Here is a 17468-nt window from a genome sequence, read left to right as displayed (position 1 = left end):
TTTCCACCCCCGCCACGCACCCAAGCTTTTAAAATTTTGCACTACATACTTTTCTAACTCATAAACTAAGTACTTTTGCAATAAAGGCAAACACCAGTATTTTCCAGGTTATCTTCCAATTAGATAGCAAAGTCTCTACCTTCTCCCTGGCTACAGTACTAGAAATGACACTTCATGATGTCTACCCACTGATATTTAAAAGATATTCTACTTCTCCAGGAACAGACGGGGGGGGGGCGGAATCTCTCTTATGCAATGCTTTCTATACACACAGGTCAAAGTTCTCTACACAGGAATGGAATTCTACACATATTCCCCTACAGTGGCTGTAAGTTGCTTGGTATGATATATCCATCACTTATCTCAAGTTCTACTTTAAGTACCTAGTCACAGCTTTATTAGCTTTGCAGATTGATCTAATATGGAAATAACAAACCTCCATATAATTGTGCTACTCATATGTCTTTTACAATTTTGAATTCTTTGTTCAATTCCAGCCAACCTTGACAATGTCAAGGAAGGTGTTTGCTTGATCTCAAGGAAACAAATTTCTTACAAATTGTGCAAGAATCAACAGCTGAGCAAGGCACAGACACAGATTAATACTCAATGAGGAAAAGGATGCAGTATTTGTTCCACAGTTGTCTATTCTCTTTGGACTCCAGACTGGGCAACAACTTCCTTGCACTTTCTTTTATACCATTGCCATAGGACAATATATCCATAACATAAAACAATAAAACAGGAAAAATGCAAACCAGATCCAGGTTTGCTTAACTAGGCCTATGTTAAGCTTATCTTTCTCCTCTTCCTGTAGCTGTTCAAAAAGCAATGACTGTTTCACATCAACTTCAGAGGTTCTGAGATTAATTTTGCATTAGGAAAGGAATTATTTTTAAGTGTTGCACACATACAAAGACACAAAGATCACACTGAGTTACAACACTGTATCCTAGGACCAGTCCTTAGCCCGTTTGCTGTTGAGTATGATAATACACAGCTCTACTCCTGCTGCTGCTGAAACTCCATTGCCCGACAGGGAAACAGCATGTTTCATTCAGTCAAAAACATTCCAATCAACTCAGCTTTCTATTTCCTTTTCTTTTTGCTCCCCTTACAGAAGTTAGCCAAGAAAGGCACTCGATGTAACTTAACATTTCAAAGGCAAGATAGGCAAGGTAAGATAATGCTTCTGTAATCCACAAAGAAGTAACACCTTCAAAAACCAGTGATTTTCCTGATTCCTCCTAAAAAGTTCAGTCCTCAATGACTCACACATTCTTACCTCATCATCTTTGTATACCTAGGTGAATAAGTGAGGACATTACACCTCCCTTGGTTAAGCTTTTTTTTCTTTTTTTCTCTTTTTCTTTTTCCCAAAATCACACAAAACCTTTTAAGTCTCTCAATGTATTACATCACTGATGATCTAATGAATATCTTCAAGTTTGCGCAAATGAGCTGTCTGTATACATTGTACTTTTATTCAGCCTAGTGTATGGTTTGTCCCCTGGAAATTTAGTCATCATTCCAAGTGATTTTCATCTGTAAGGCATAAAGCAGTAATTACACCCTCTCACTTTTTGATACACCAAGAGAAATGCACCTACCCACTGACTGGAAATGATGCAGTACAGAAATCTTACTTCCTTTTAAAATGTCACTCCAGGAGGCACAGGTGAATTACAATTACAGAATGTTCTCTAAGTGCATTTGTGTGCATTACTGGAAACAATATTGCCGAATGTCTGAGGCACTAAGTACATGAAATTACAACTTAAAGTCAGAAAGGGAGAAATACACAGAAACAAAATAGCTTTTTTTGCTTCAGCTGAAGAGTACTGTGACCTCCAACCACAAAACTTCCTTTCATACTGAGAAAGAAGGCTGAGAAAGGGAAGTATCAATCTCAAGAAGTAGCAAAGAGCTGGGGAGAAAGAGAAGAAACCAAAACTGCAAACTTGTAAAGCTGGTTCTGCACTGAAACAAGGGAGAATTTAAACTAAGTTTACTGGTTAAGAAAGAAGGCCTGAAGTCCTCAGGCAAGCAGTTTTCTATCCTCTGTGTCTGGATAAGAACTCTGTCTATTTTACTGTTGAATGGTGTTTCACCTGATGCATCACATACGTGATCATTTGGGAGCAAAATGGTGAGAGGCATTCCTCTTCAGGTCCCCATCCTCAGTGCTGCCACCACACCAGACCAGAGCCTGTGCTCTGGCTCCCCCCACCGACAACTTTACAAACAATTCCCAAAAGGTCGTAAGGTGCCTCCAAGAGAGGAAAAGACATAAACTAATTTACTTCAATTTATTCCTGTAAAATTGCGCAGAAATTCTATCTATATGCTTTTAAGGTGAACATCAGGCACGTAATCAACTTCCATAATGTCTAATAATATTTAGGATGGTTACATCAAAAGCCTTTCTGAAGTAGGTAAGATATATAAAAGCTATTATCAGAAGAATTAAAAAAAAAAAAGCACATACTGAAATCAACTTATTAAATCCCTGCCAGAAACTGCAGTGTGAAACAGTCTAACCACTATGGTTCCTACAAATGAAAAAGGTCTCTAACATTCTAAATTAATAAAATAGGAGGGGAAAAAATAGTTATGTGCTTTTCTTAAATTACTAAAAAATAATCCTTACAAAAAGGCTAATAAGAAAATTAAGCAGTGATGCTTCAGAATATAGTGCTTTATCATATTAAAAATTGATCGAGGAAAAAAAAATGGTTCTGCAGAAACATTTATATATCACCACCACCAACAAGATGCTAAAACATTGGTATACCTCACTATTTAAAACTGTTAGAAATTAATAAAAATTAAAGCTGTTTAATTTATTTACAGAAGTGAAACAGGGAAAAAATATTTTAGATAACCATACCAAAAGGATTTTCTGTATGCTATAGCTGAAGCGAACAAAGTAACAATTGAGTAAACTCTACATTGATGATCAGGGAATGCACATTTAAAGGAATAGATCCAAAAACTTAAAATGCAGTCAACAAACATTCCATGGACTTAATATTGTTATTTACTACATATTCAAGTAAAAGACTCCAATAAAGCCTGCAAAGAGAAATAAAAAAAGATGGAGTCCATTTCAAGACAGAGACAACTAAAACCAAGCATGATAGTATTACAAAATAAAGCATTTGTAAAGCATTAATTAATAAAGCATAGCTCAAAATACAAGAGTGACCAATCATCACATTTCAGAACTAATAAAAAGAAATACTTTCATAAGCAATATATTGTATACAAGGATAACAGAAACATCCACAGCTACTTTAGAACAAATTAAACACATTAAGGATGCAAATACTTGCAAAGCAAGAAAGACATCAAACATTAACTGCAAGTTTAGGAATAAAACATCTTCCAATAGCAGGTAATCCTCCATTGTCTGAGAAAGTATACTGAATTAAAATGGTACACAATCTGATTTCTGCACAGGAATTTCTAACTTGCTCCAGACTTCCTACTTTGAAGTACTTAGATTTCTGTGCCCAAACAGCAGTTTAACTCTTTCAAACCTATATATAATGTCCACATCACCTATCATCTCATTTCCTATGTAAACTCTACTACGGATCTTAGGTCTTCAGGAAAAATAAATACAAATACAAATTTAACCCACAATGAAGAACTATCTCACCTGGATTTCATGAGGGGCTGGGTTACCCATTTCTTCAATCTCCGACGTCCAAAGGAAGTTTTGGTATGATCCAAGACCCAGAGTAGGCTTCCTTTTGTTTTCATATCAGTCTAAAATAATAAAAATAGCATAATTATTTTTAACTGAACAATCAGTTATGTAGTTAAAGGATCTTCACCACACTACTTAAACATTCTGCTTAGGCTTTAAGATATGGCAACTGCATGTTTGTTCACTGATCTTGTTCATCAACAATGCCTCACAGAAAGTACCTCCAACAGTCATAAGATACTTAAGTATATTTTTCCTTTAGCCAGAAAATCCTTTTAGAAAATGACTGGAATAAATTAAACAAATTAAGTCTGTGCATAAAGGTCTGTGGAGTAGCGCAAAATTAAAAACAAACCCTACTTCAGTCCTATCACCTGACTGCAGTTGCTCAACAACTCAAACTTTAGGAAAGTTCTTTGCTAGTCAAAGTGCGATAAGGTTGCTAACTCATACTAAAATCCAGCATAGGTTAACTTTCATTTATGCCTCTGACAATGTACTCCTCCTTCAATTTGATCCCATTTAAAATAATTTAAACCTTCTGGATGACGTTCGCAAACTAACTTCATTGGCAACAGTATGTCAAGCAGCTGTAAAAATCTCAGCATTTCTTACAAAAACATTACATTTGTCCTTACCTGATTCTGTAAAATTTCAAGATTTTTCATTGTTGTTCCATTAATTGTCATGTATTCAGTTTCACTTGACAACTGTTTGAAATTGCTGGGGAGAGGAATTTCATGTTATATTTTAAATTTGGGCACAGATGTAACAGTGAAACACTGTCTAGTTTCTCACATTAGAGAATTCATTAGTTATGCAAAATAAAAAATAATCAAGACATTAGAATCTATTCAAATTAATACAAGAACTGAACACAACTTCTTTTAATTTACTGCTTAGGAAAACAAGATTTACGACTCAATTCCCAGTTTCCTACAATGACTCTGACATAGCTCAGAATAAAATCCAGCTCTCACATTATCTAATCCTGATCCACTAACTGGTTAAGGAAGTGCCCCTTCTTCAGTCTATGATGAAATTGAAAAAGTATGTGCTTTTGTTAGTGTTCTGTTATGATCACTGTAGGATTAGGGACAGCAATAGGACTAAGAATTAATACCTCAAGAGTGGAACAGACTTTTAACACATCATCAAAACAGCATATCGAAATACGTATTCTTATTTTTTTACTACTACTACTACAAATTTAAAAAGGCTGTTAATGCAATTACTTAGGAAAATAAAAATAGGGTATATTTAAACTATTTTATTTTTAATATGAAATAACCAAAATTACTTGACTTTTTGACACTCCCTAACAGAACAGGATAAGACCAACCCAAAGGTTGTGTTGGTTTAGAACCACCATTAATAACAATTGTATTAGATGTATTATCATATTAGATATGAAAATTATTTCAGAATCAGACATACACATGTGGTAGCTGGGACCGTGAAGTGCAAGATCCTCACTAAATGCTTCTGACAAATCAAGTCATGATTGTCTAGGTTAATCATACCGCTGACTGCCCTTTGCACAAAATCTAGGACACTCTTTATGGTCTTAGACTAAACAGAATGACTTGCTGGGTAGGATTTAAAACTGCTTTCTTGACTTTTCACAAAGTTTTTTTCAGTGCATTCAATTTTAAACTCTCTAGGAGAGCACTAAAATGCTCAAAGTTTTTTGTTAGGGACACACAGCTGCATTATTGCTATATTAAAAACAAAAACAGCACTAAAACTTTCAGAAACGTGAAATATTCAGAGACTAATGTTATATATTTATGTTGTATGCAGGTGTTTTGGCCCACTAGCAGATTTTTTCCTAAATAATGGGTCAAATGAGAAGTATTTTCCACAGAATTTAAAAAAAAAAAAGTAGATTAACTGATGCCCTCAAGAAGTTTAATGATAGTTTGGAAATACAGCTGACTCAGAACTGCACCCATAGTCATAATTCTTCTGCTCTAGTGTGCTATCCCAGCAACCAACAAAGTTGACCAGCAAAACAAAACCTTGGAGACAAAAGCAGTAGCACTTTCCAAAGTACACAATATTGTAAGCAACAAAACCATACTTCCTTCTATTATCTTCAGTCACATCTGCTGATGCTCGCAAAATTAAATAGGAATGATTTCTGCTTGGCTCCCAATTCTTATGATCAACAACAAATCCTACCCACTCTTTCAAAAGCACCTCTTCGCCATCTAGGACTTACCTAAACTGCACTTTCCACATTTGCTGCGTTTTGATTTGCCACTCAAGCCTGTAGTCTCTCAAACCCATCTGGGTAAGAACCATGCCTTTCCATCTCTTCTCGAAAGTGAAAAGGATGCTTTTGGCTGTTTCCATCAACCTTCAATCACCCACACGTGAGTTTCAAGATTGTCTGTTTACTGGTTCTAGTGTTTCACTACTTCACTTGGCTTCAATGCACTTAACATAGAGCATATTCTTTCCACAGCAAGCTTGATCTCCGGTCATATTTAAAGAAAACTAACTTTACTCCGCTGCAGAGTATATTTACTATCCTTTCAGAATCAGATATGCTAAAGTTGCTCTCATAGCATAAATTATGTGTGGTTTATATTATCCAGGTGTTTGCTTTATCTGAGTTCCTCAACCCTGCTATTAACACTAATGACTGAGAGCTTAGAGTATATGAATAATAGCCAAGATCAACTGCAGTATATGCCCAACCAACAATTCCAGATGTCACAGCACAGAACATGTTTTGCTTCCACCCACTCATCTTCCTTCAGCTTGGGATCAGAACTTGATAAAAACTTGAACAAAGACAGACTCTTTGTCAGAAATGTGGGGACAAAATGGCATAAGAAGAAAGCTGTAAACAATATTAAGTCAGCACCGGTTTTGCAGCAAGGACGTCAACATCCTTGTGAGAAATTCTAATGTGCTGCTATCGGCCATCTCCTGCATCAGTAAAAATGACCCTTCAAAATCACTTCAGCTGGAACACAATACAATAATTCCTTCTGTAGGTGACAGTGTGACCTGGGTTTCAAAGAACCTACTTGCAACTGTCTCAAGTACTTAAACAGCACAAAACACAAGTGATGGAAGCAAGGCAAGGTAGGATCATGCCATCTGAGTCAAGAAAAATGAAAAGAGGAAATGAAAAGAAACACAAGCCTGTAGTAAGATTTAGGACACTTTTGAGGAATACTCATGAGGAAGAGGTTCCTACTCATAAAATGACTTTTCAGAGTAGAACCACACTTGATGAGTATTAAAGGGTAACTATGATTGCTTTAGGACAGTAAACTACATCCTCAGACTTTGATTCTTTTATCTTACCTGTGAATTTGGATCTTCTTGGTCATTCTGCCTCCTAAGAAGCTTGCAGTGAGGAGCACTTTTTATGCTTTATTCATTATTCTCTTCACAGGAGATATTATATATAATTTCATACTCAGTAACCCAGCCTAAGTGAATGCATGTTATTCAGATCAGTAGTTCTCAACTACTTTAATATTGCAAATCTGTACAAACTTTTCAGCAAAGCTGCAAGGCACTGTATTGAAAGCCTACTAAACAGCAGATTTTCTGTGCTCAATTACCTTTTCCAGATGTCTAGAGTCCATGTCTTTGAGATTTCTAAGGGTGAATAAACCACTGAACAAAGCTATATATTTAGAGAAGAGTTGCAGGGATCCCCATTCAGCGTTAAGAAGTAAAAAATAGTCTCTCCATTTCTCAGAAGCATTAGCTTTCTTTAGATATGAAGACATTTACCACAGTCTAACTAGCAAATGACATCAAGCTCAGACTATGTTTTGTATTTAATTAACCAGTTTTAAATTCATTAGTGAATATTGCCACAGGGCTAGAACTTCTGATCTGGATCCCTGATGTGATAGGAGTCCAGAAACTTCCAGCGAAACCAGTAACAAAACAAACACACACACACACACACACAAAAAAAACCCCACAAAAAAACACACCCTGAGAAATACAGAACAAAGAACAAGAACAGAAATGAGAGGATCTGGGAAGGATTAAGAGAAACAAAAACAACCTCCATCAATTTTATCCTGAATCAGTCTTCTTTTTCTCCACTGAACTCACCCCAAGGAGTGGGCCTGCAATCTTGTTCCACCCAGCTGTCTGCATTCTCTCAGCCTGCTTTCCTTGTACACACCCTCAGCACTCCTATGAACTTCAAATGTCCAGAGCGCAAGATGTCCCACCTGCTACTCTTCTTCTGTTGTCTCAAAAGAGACAGCAAATCCTGTGCTAAGCACCTCTTCTTAGTGTCTGAAAACCGTGCCTTTATCAGTCCCTCATGCTCCTGAGCTGAATTCAAAACCTCCTAAAATCTTTTCCATACTCCCTTTCTCACACTGAGAGTGGGTAAATAAACCCGTGCATTGTCTTGTATACCTGAGGTTTCTGGCGTCATCAGCGCTCAAGAAATACAAAAGCCTTATGAATGCCATTCCCTCAAGTTCGATGACAGTTCCCCTGAAAATTCAAGGATGTCCACCATTTTAAGTCAAAGAACTTGTATTTTGACTCTCAATTTCATCTTGCGAACTCCCTTCCACCCCTACGATAAAGTACAATCAAACATTTCTCCTCTTCTTGAATTCTTTCTCTCCTTCCTCTCCTCTCTCAAAAGCCATTTTATAACCCTTCCCTCTCCTCTTTCACTTCTGCCGCTATCTGCTACCTTTTCTGCTCGTAGTTCTCCAATTCCAAAGCTATTCCCCTCCTTCAGAAAGATATCTGGCTCTTTCATTCCCTGCATTTCTTGAAGTTTGTCTATCACTGTTCAAAATCTAAGAACTACAGTGTCTTTCTTCTGTGTCCAATATGCTGGAAAACATGTAGGTAAAATTAAAATACACTGAGACACATTTCCCAGCAACTGCTATGCAAATGATGATTTTTCAAGCAAAACTGGGTACTCAACTATATTTGAAAACCTCTCCTAGATGAGTACCAGCTTCTTGTCAAAAGCTAATAAAGGTGTCTCAGTATGCAAAGGTATTAAAAATGTTGATTTAAAAAAGTTTGTATCATTCATTGTTAAATCTATTTTCACTTGCTGGTAGAGCTCTAATGCAGTCTAGCCATATCCCAGGGTACTGCTGTGGCAGAAATCTTTTTTCCTTTTTAATATTTTGCTTTATTTAGGATCTTAAAAGTGGATTTAAAAGCTTCATCTGAATATTACAACATAACTTCTTTCTCCCACCCCCCAATAATGAGGATCCCTCATCACTTATGTCATGTTTCATGACTCTTACTATTAAATTGAGCTAGAACTTTGTTCAGCTGAGAGAAGAGTGTTTATCTGAAGAAGGTAGAGAGGTGTAAGGAATTTTTTTGTCATTCTTCCTATCAAATAGGTCTTTTTCATCCAGATCTGTGTCACTTACATTAATAAACTGAAAACTATCTTACAACTTCAACTTCATGCTCACTGACTCATCAGTATATGCTCACTGACCTGAATTCTCCTAGGAATTTTAAGTTGCTTGACAGTGGAATGGAAGTATTTCTCTTCTATTTCCTGCAGAATCATAGAAGATCCGTAAGCCTGATACCCTTTGCTTAAAAGGCTCTCCCTTTTCAGTATTTAGATAGTATTTTGTTGGCATTAGGGAAAATACTGAAGTTGAGTTTGGCTTGCTATTTCAATAACACTAAAACCAGCTGGCAGAATTCAGTATCGGGTAGTCAACGCAGTAAAGGCTTTAGAAATAAATACAGTAGAATCCTGAGCACAGAAATAAAGTTATCTCAAAGAATGTATTTTATTTCTTCAAAACATATGACCAAGATATCAAATAGTTCATCGCCTTTCCATTCAGATGCTCATACATTCACATAAAGTCCATTAGAGCAACCTTGCAACCTTCAGGAGGCAAATGTCAACTCTAAGATCTAGTGCTTTTCCGTCCTAGTCCGTAATTATACTTGATTTTAAGATGCAGCTGCTACAAATGTGACTGACTGCTGCTAGATAAGCCTTCACATAATGATGTTTGTCCTTTGCTTCTGAATTATACATAGAAGCTGGATTTTTTATTTCCCCATCTGAAAGAACATTCACCTTATGTGCCATTGCACATAAGGCACTGTGACATTAGTGATCTACAAGTGGAATGGCATTTCCTTGGAGTTCACTTTCTTCAGAAACTCCCACAAGAAGATTTCTCCAGCTCCCTCCTCACCACTCAAGCATTAAAAAAAAAAAAAAGCCAATCAAAGAGGATGAGCGGGAACACCACAGATCAGAGTGCTCCTTGATGGATGAGGCAGGGGAGACAGCTTAGAAGATGCCACAGCAATTCTTTTTGTTAACATTTTAATAGAACTTGGGAGAGGAAAAGGGCAACTTAAGCCATAAAATCCATTCCAAAATCCAGAAAACCCAGGTATATATAATTTCCAAATATTTTAGTAGATACCTGAGAAAAGTTTAAAGCTGGTATTTTAAAGCAGTCAATTTTTTAAATGCAGCTGCATTTTTAAAAAAACCTGGTAATGTAGGGAGCCCTTCATAATAAGGTTTGAAACTTCAAGAATCTCATACAACATGTGAATGATCTACAACTGACATGACATATTTCTAAGTTTCCAGTTTGCAGCCAGACTTACTTTGTTAAATATTGCCTACTTGCAGGACAGAAGAATACTGAGATAACCAACAGAATACTTTGCACAGGATCTATGACAGATAAAGCTGGTTTATTAAAGCGTTTAATAAGCCTCAATGACATTTTCAAACCTAAGCCAGGTAGGATAGCAATCTTGTATACTTGTGCAAGACAGGATAAAAACATGCTTGAGTGGCAGTATCTTTCAATTTTCATTTGATTCCACCTGCATAATCCTGTTACAAATTTGGAGTACTCATATGAGCATATCTAATAAACCTAAGTGTTGTGACTACATAAGGGAAGACAAGATTATTTCCATGTCTGTGTGTTTTTGTAGTAACTTTGCACAAATGGTGACAGTCTATCAACAACTTTTTGCATGATTGTTCCCCCACTCCTAGTTGCCACTGAGCCAACTCAGGAGATTTTTCAGAAAGCCAGGATGTGTTGAACGTCTGTTTTCTTCGTAATTGATAACTAGATTCACCAGCTCAAAAAGACCTGCTGAGTACTGTCTAAACATTACAACACATTAGCATTCATACCTGCTTCCAGAGCTATAAAAAGAGAAAATTATTTACACACCTCTGGCAAAATAAAACATCTGCAAAGCTAAATTACAGCATTATTTTTTTTTAAAAAAGCTGCCAAAAAGCCCGAAATTTTATTCACAGAGTAAAACTAGGGTTGAGAAATGATGACTGACACTGATTAACAAACTTTAAAATTTCCCTCCTAGTATCTACCAGTTTTTGCACTTTGTTTTCAGTAACACCTGGCAGCAGTACATGTTTATTTACATTACTGATAACAATGTCTAGACAAACATATTTCATGAAGATATTCATGAAACACCACTTTAAAAAAAAAATCACTTGATTCTTTCAGTTCTGATTAGGAGCTTAAATGTAAGGTATAATTTTTACAAAGACTATGTTTATCACTCTAGCAGATGGGTTCATTACACTGAAGGGAAGTTGTCTGCTAAAACTGTCAAGATAACAATGGTACATCTATTGGTGCTTGAATTGGAAGTTTATATAAGGCAACTTACCTTGGATTGTAAAGCATCCTTTCCAAATTAAATTCTTTGAGGTATGCAATTACTGCTGCCAGGGAGCAAACAACAGGCTTATCCAAGCTTAGTATTACAGATAGTTTTTGAGGACCTAATAAAAAACCAAACAGTGGTTTTCTTATTAACTCAGGATTTATTACTTACATGTTTTAGAAAAAACATAATCTATTTTCCAATTTAATCAAATAGAAATCTCTAATATATGTATAGTGCTCTATGATATCTATAAATCAACATAAAGTGAGGTTCCAAAACAACATTTATGGTTCTAAAGAATGTAGAACATTACAATAATGTAAACGTGTTATGAAACATAAAACCTTTGAATCCACAAGTTTCTTCATAAAAAATGAATGTTGGCATAAGAAATTTCTAAATGTACAAACTAAGAATTAAATTCTGAACTCTCCATTACTGTAGGCAATATCTGTGCAAGTTAAAAGGAATGAATAGGCCTTGGCACATGTGCTGTTGATTTATCTGCCTCAGCCAGTCTGCAGAATATGGCTCAATCTTTGTGAGACAGCTATTCGTATTTGACAGTGTTTCTAAACACTGCTCTATGCCAGTCCCTGTTCCAGTTGAAACAATAGGAAAATTCACTCCATGATACCTCAACAGAAAATGGTATTTTTTAAAACCTTTAGTTAAGTTTTTTCAGAGATGTTTTTAAAGCCTTTGTTCTGTTCTTAGACTGTTAATACAAGAACTTGAAGAAACATTTCAGATGTTGAATAATTTCCCTCAGTTGCTATCTATGTGTGAATTTAAATCTGTCCAAACACACATCTTCAAACTATGCAAAAAAAAGAGATGCTAGCCCTGTATTCATTTCTATTTAAATAACGTTCATTTTCAAGGTTCACCTCCTCCAAGCTCAAAAAAGATCCCAATGTGCAGAAAATTAAGCAAAGGTGGCAGAAGGCCTGCATGGATGAACAAGATGCTACTGATTAACTCAAACATTAAAAAGGAGTACAAGAGGTGGAAGCAGGGACAGATGACCCAGGAAGAACACAGAGGCATTGTTCGAGCTTGCAGGGTGACAAATGACATGGAAGAGGCTGAGGAACTCAATGCCTTCTTTGTCTTGGTCTTACTGTTAAGATGTGTCTTGAGGAACCCAAGGCCTCTCAGACCAGTGGGAAATTCTGAAGCAATGAAGATTTCTCCTTAACAGAGGAGCATCAAGTTAGGGAACACTTAAACAAATTGGACAGACAAGTCCACAAGATCTAATGGGATGCACCCACATGTATTACGTATCTGTGTAAAAGCTAACAGGATGCACGCTTCAAAGACATTCTGAATGACAGACCAGTAACATCAGGGAGTTCTTTTGCATAAAAATTCAAATGAGATACCTGTAGCATCAGGCACTTCTTTTGTGTAAAAATCAGTAATCAGCTGGAAAGCATGGCTGTATTCAAAATGGAGTTTTCCCATCCTTTCTATTCTTATTCTGTCATCCCGCAACCTGCAAAGAAAACATAATTGACTTTCAGTATTTATGCTCCCTTCATGAAGAACAATTAAGTAGGTTATCACGGTGTAATTTCTTTTGTCTTTCATTTGTTAAGAATTTAATGGGTAAAGCATGAAGTGATGAGCTACTTGGGTGGGCTGAGAACATTTAGAATCTAAGAGTGTGATGGGGTTTTTTTTGAACATTTCTTCTTTCCATTGTAAAAGTGCAAACAAATAAAACCCAAACAGCAACAGCAAGTAAGCCCAAAAGAGACTTCAAGAGGTTGTCTAGTATGCCTGCAAGGTAGATGTAACTATGTTTTCATCAATCATAACAAGTATTTGCCTTATCTGTTCTTAAACACTTATGATGATTAAGCAATAAAGCAATTCTCCTATGCTATTACCATATTTAATTATTCTTTATCTTTAAAGGCTTTGTTCTATGCTGTACAACTTGTTGCAACATTAATCTATAGCATCTTTTCCTATGTGCAGCTGAAATAAAGTATTCCTATCCTTTCAGAACTATTTGAAGACCTTTCTGTTCCTTGTGCTAAAGGACTTAATTCCTTTCAGTCTTACTGCAGTCCAGGTTGTTAAGGATGTTGCTAATGACAACCCAGCCCTCCGACATGCCAGAGGTTCCTGCCAGTATAACAGTACCAGAAAATGTAGCAAACTTACTTTGTTCCACCATTAAGCCAAATGAGATGTCTTCGATGAATCCTTCCCTACTGTCAGCAAGTAACTGAGAATTACAGCAGTATAGGATTTCAACCAGTTTTGCAACCCATGATAATTTAATCTAGCATGTTTCCTGTGACCCCTGCTTCCACAGCCCGCTTATGAAAGACAACGGCAGAAACCTTTACTCATTGCAATGTGCGTGAGATCAAAGTTGTTTGGTACCTGGGCTTGAGTGTCAAGCAGTACACCTGAGATGCCAAAACCTCACTCAGAGAAGAGTATGTGTGTGGTGGTTACAAGATACAACCTTCTACACTGGTGGCTTTTCCTAACTGCTCACTGAAATTAAAAGTGGATGCTGCATTATCAATTCAATTTGTACAGCTGTTAATACAACACTAAACAGATGTGCTAGTTAAAAAACAAAACAAGGATCACACACAATCCCCCTGCAACATTTGAGCCTAATTACACAGCTACAGGATAGCACTGAAGAAGTGGCCAGTAGAAAGCTGCCAGTAAAAGACATATATAAAACCTACTCAGCCTCAGAGTATCTAGTGTCATACTACCACTGGACATGAATTAAACAAATACTTCCAGCACATTGGAGTTATGCCAATGAGAGGGACCGTGTAGGTAGTATAGGAAGGAAATTAATCAATACGCTTTTTGCAGGGCTTTTCGACTTCACAGGAAAAAACAAACAGACAGGTTTTCTGCATTACATTTACATGCATTTTCTGCGTTACATAGTCCCATGTGAAAGGATCAACATGTCTCTGAGGCTCAACCTCTAAAAATGAGAGTTATTTTCCTACAACACGTGTCAAACTAACTGAGTCTTAGAGGTCTCACTTTTCTCAGCACATCCCAGATGATCCCTTGCCTACTTTGAGTCCCTTAGTTTTAACTGACTGATCCAATTAAGTTTTCAGTCTTTAGACCCTCTGGGATTCCCCTCTGCCCAAACCACTCTGAATGAGCAAACATTTTTAAAGCAAATGGATTTCTGTAAAAGACAATTAGTCTGTGTTCCTCAACCTCTGATAGCAATCAGCTATCTTCTTCCTTGCGTTTCTCACTTGCTCCAACCTTCACTAATAATCTGCTCTAACATATCCATCCATTTTGCTAAATTAGCATGTATAGTCACTACAGCCTTGTACAAGACTGCCACTGCAGCATTAAGCTTTTTAAAATGTGTTGTATGATATCTGAAGGTTAGCAGAGTACAAGCCTTTCAATCAGTCCTGCAAGACAGCAGGGTGTTTCTGTTGACCATGCATGAGTAGGGACTTGGAGAAATCTTTTTAAAACAGGATTTTATTTTTCATTTCTACTTCTTATGTTTTCATAACACCGCCTTCAGAAAAGCAAGGCTTAGCAAGGTCTACAGAGCTAATTTTTAGAAGCAAAGCCAAAACAGGAGGCTTTTTGGGTTAATTCATTGGATGATTCATGCCATACCTGCTTGTTTTTAAAGTAATAGATGAAAATTAATTGTCATTTTCTTCAATGCATTTGTAATCTTCTTTCATTTCATAACCAGATTTAACCAACTCCTCAGCATCAACTTTGGCAAACAATAGTTACAATTGATATAACTTGAGTGACTTCTTATAGTAGTACTTTTGTTCATCGACTATATTGATAGGAAATAGTTCAAATTAGAATTAGACAACTCAGTGATTTGTTAAGATCTTCACATACTTTAATATTTATATTCTAGATATGGCATCATCAAACAAATATCTGACACTATCTGAAAGTATGTATCTGATATTCTGGATAAAGTAAAAAACCTGGAAGGTTATAGATATCTATTCAATGTACAGAAAAATCTGAATTTTTATCAAGATGTATGAAAACAAAATTTGCTGCAGAAGGTTTTCATGTCCTTTGTTTAGCCAGATGATCACCCATAGGCCTTTTTTCTGATTATACCCAGAATGATATGTTGATGCTTATGTTGATGCTTTATCTCTCCAGCTACCAATGCCTATTTAAATCAGAATTCAATTTGCCATCAACTTCTGTAAACATCATTCTTGTCAGAACATCTGCAATGAACTGCTGTGCAATTCATCCGGTATTTTACTGATATCCTTTCCAGTACTTCTGAAAACAAGCAATCCTCATAGTCCCATGACACTGATAGGGTTAGTCAACGATGAAACTCAACTTTTCAAAGCCTTTTTACTTTCCTTGCACAAGTTCTTCTGCTACTGCCCGTAACTGCATATTGAGCAAAGAGACACACACATTTACACAGACACACACGCACTTTTGTGTAAATAATGTACTATATTAAGTCCATTCCAAACTATACTGTTCTATGATTCTGTTACTACAGGGACTAATTTATCTGTCACCCTACTGGGAAAATAAAAAGGATCAACATTGCTGGATTTTATCCTTCTATTTATCTGACAATTCAATGCATCCACTTAAAGATTCATTGCTTACCAAGTGCTGCAGGAAATATATTTAAAAGAGATCACTAAATTGGGGGGGGGAGGGGCAGAGAAGGAGAATCTCTTAAGACTAAAAAAAAATGCTACAAGCTAGAAGCAAGTACAACAACAAAAATAGAAGTAATTTAAAGAAACTGACTCAAGATACTTATATAAATAACAAAATCCTTTATTGTAAGAATGAGCTTGCATATATGCACAAGAGCTCACTGCAGTGTGCTGAATAAAACAGGAGTCACTTCATTACTGCTCTACAATTCACAATCAAACAGGCATAAAGTGCATAAAGACTTCCTGAAAAACAAACATATCCAAACTAAGTTTTCTTAAAGCTCAGGAAGCCTTCCTAAGGAAAGCAAATAACTCCAGAATTCTACCTTCCAACTGATATTCTGCCCTGCTTTAGGACTATTCAAATGCAGGGGTGTAGGCAGCAATACTTTACTGTACATCCATATATCACAACACAAGTTCATAAATGATACACAATTTGGGAAGGGAAATCTCTGCTCCAAAAATTTATTAAGAATGTTTTATTTCTGATGCTAAGCACGGATTTATAAAGTGCAAATAACTGTTATTTAATTTTTCCTATACATTTTATTCAAACTGCTATTTTCTCTGCACTTCTCACAGTGCACTCTAAGATGACCAGTCTGTCACTGTAGGGGAAAAATGCCTATGCTGCCCAGCAGAGGTAACCCAAATGCATTAATCCTTTCAGAAATCCAAGCACACTGTGTCATCTTCCCGTATTAACATGCTTAACAGAAATTGCATTTCCTTTATTTCTCACTATTGTGTTACCTTTATTGTACAATTGCTTATAGCTCAGGGGGTCTAGGATTGAACTTGTCTGTGAGAACTGGAGAACAATCATCCTTCCTTTTTTGGTAAATCTTGGCACAGAGCTACAGTAGCTTCTCTGGCAAAGCCTCAATGACATTTCCAAGCAGCTGTTCTTTTGGCACTGAGTGCATATATTTTTATAAGCACGGCTTTTTTTCTCCTGCCAGAGTAAAGTACTTTCCCACATTTGCTCTGAACAACCTTCAGATACCAGAGACGGAGACAATGTTGATGCAAGGAAAATGGAAGCACAGTCACCTTCTCTGAGTTATCTGCCACTCTCACAATGATATAAATCACTGCTGCCTGTAATAACCAAACAATCATTACCACGTGTATGCTATCAGTATACTACATACAATAGATTATCCCATAAGACCTCCAGCTTTTCGAACATTGCATCCCGAAATCCTCATTTATACTAGAAGCTGCTGAAAAGCCTAGAAGCAACTCTGATACACTTTAATATATATATACACACATATGTATATTTTCCATAAATATATATGTGCACACGCACACAGAGAAAAACTTGGGGAAAATGCCTTGCTTGC

General features: G+C 36.4%; 1 protein-coding gene across 3 annotated transcripts in view; it reads right to left on the bottom strand.

Moving 5' to 3' along the window:
• The window catches only part of MSH3 (mutS homolog 3), a 122951-nt gene that overhangs the window by 63916 nt on the left and 41567 nt on the right, over positions 1 to 17468 (bottom strand). For all 3 annotated transcript variants that reach the window (XM_054809559.1, XM_054809558.1, XM_054809560.1), the window contains 4 exons: positions 12796 to 12908; positions 11408 to 11522; positions 4354 to 4438; positions 3665 to 3774 (listed from right to left, as the gene is read on the bottom strand). In XM_054809559.1, the coding sequence (XP_054665534.1) occupies positions 3665 to 3774; positions 4354 to 4438; positions 11408 to 11522; positions 12796 to 12908 (423 nt within the window). The remainder of the gene's footprint in view (positions 1 to 3664; positions 3775 to 4353; positions 4439 to 11407; positions 11523 to 12795; positions 12909 to 17468) is intronic.

The sequence above is a fragment of the Grus americana genome, chromosome Z, assembly GCF_028858705.1.
Source record: "Grus americana isolate bGruAme1 chromosome Z, bGruAme1.mat, whole genome shotgun sequence".
In the NCBI taxonomy this organism is placed as follows: domain Eukaryota; kingdom Metazoa; phylum Chordata; class Aves; order Gruiformes; family Gruidae; genus Grus; species Grus americana.
This window is presented reverse-complemented; position numbering and strand designations above follow the sequence as displayed.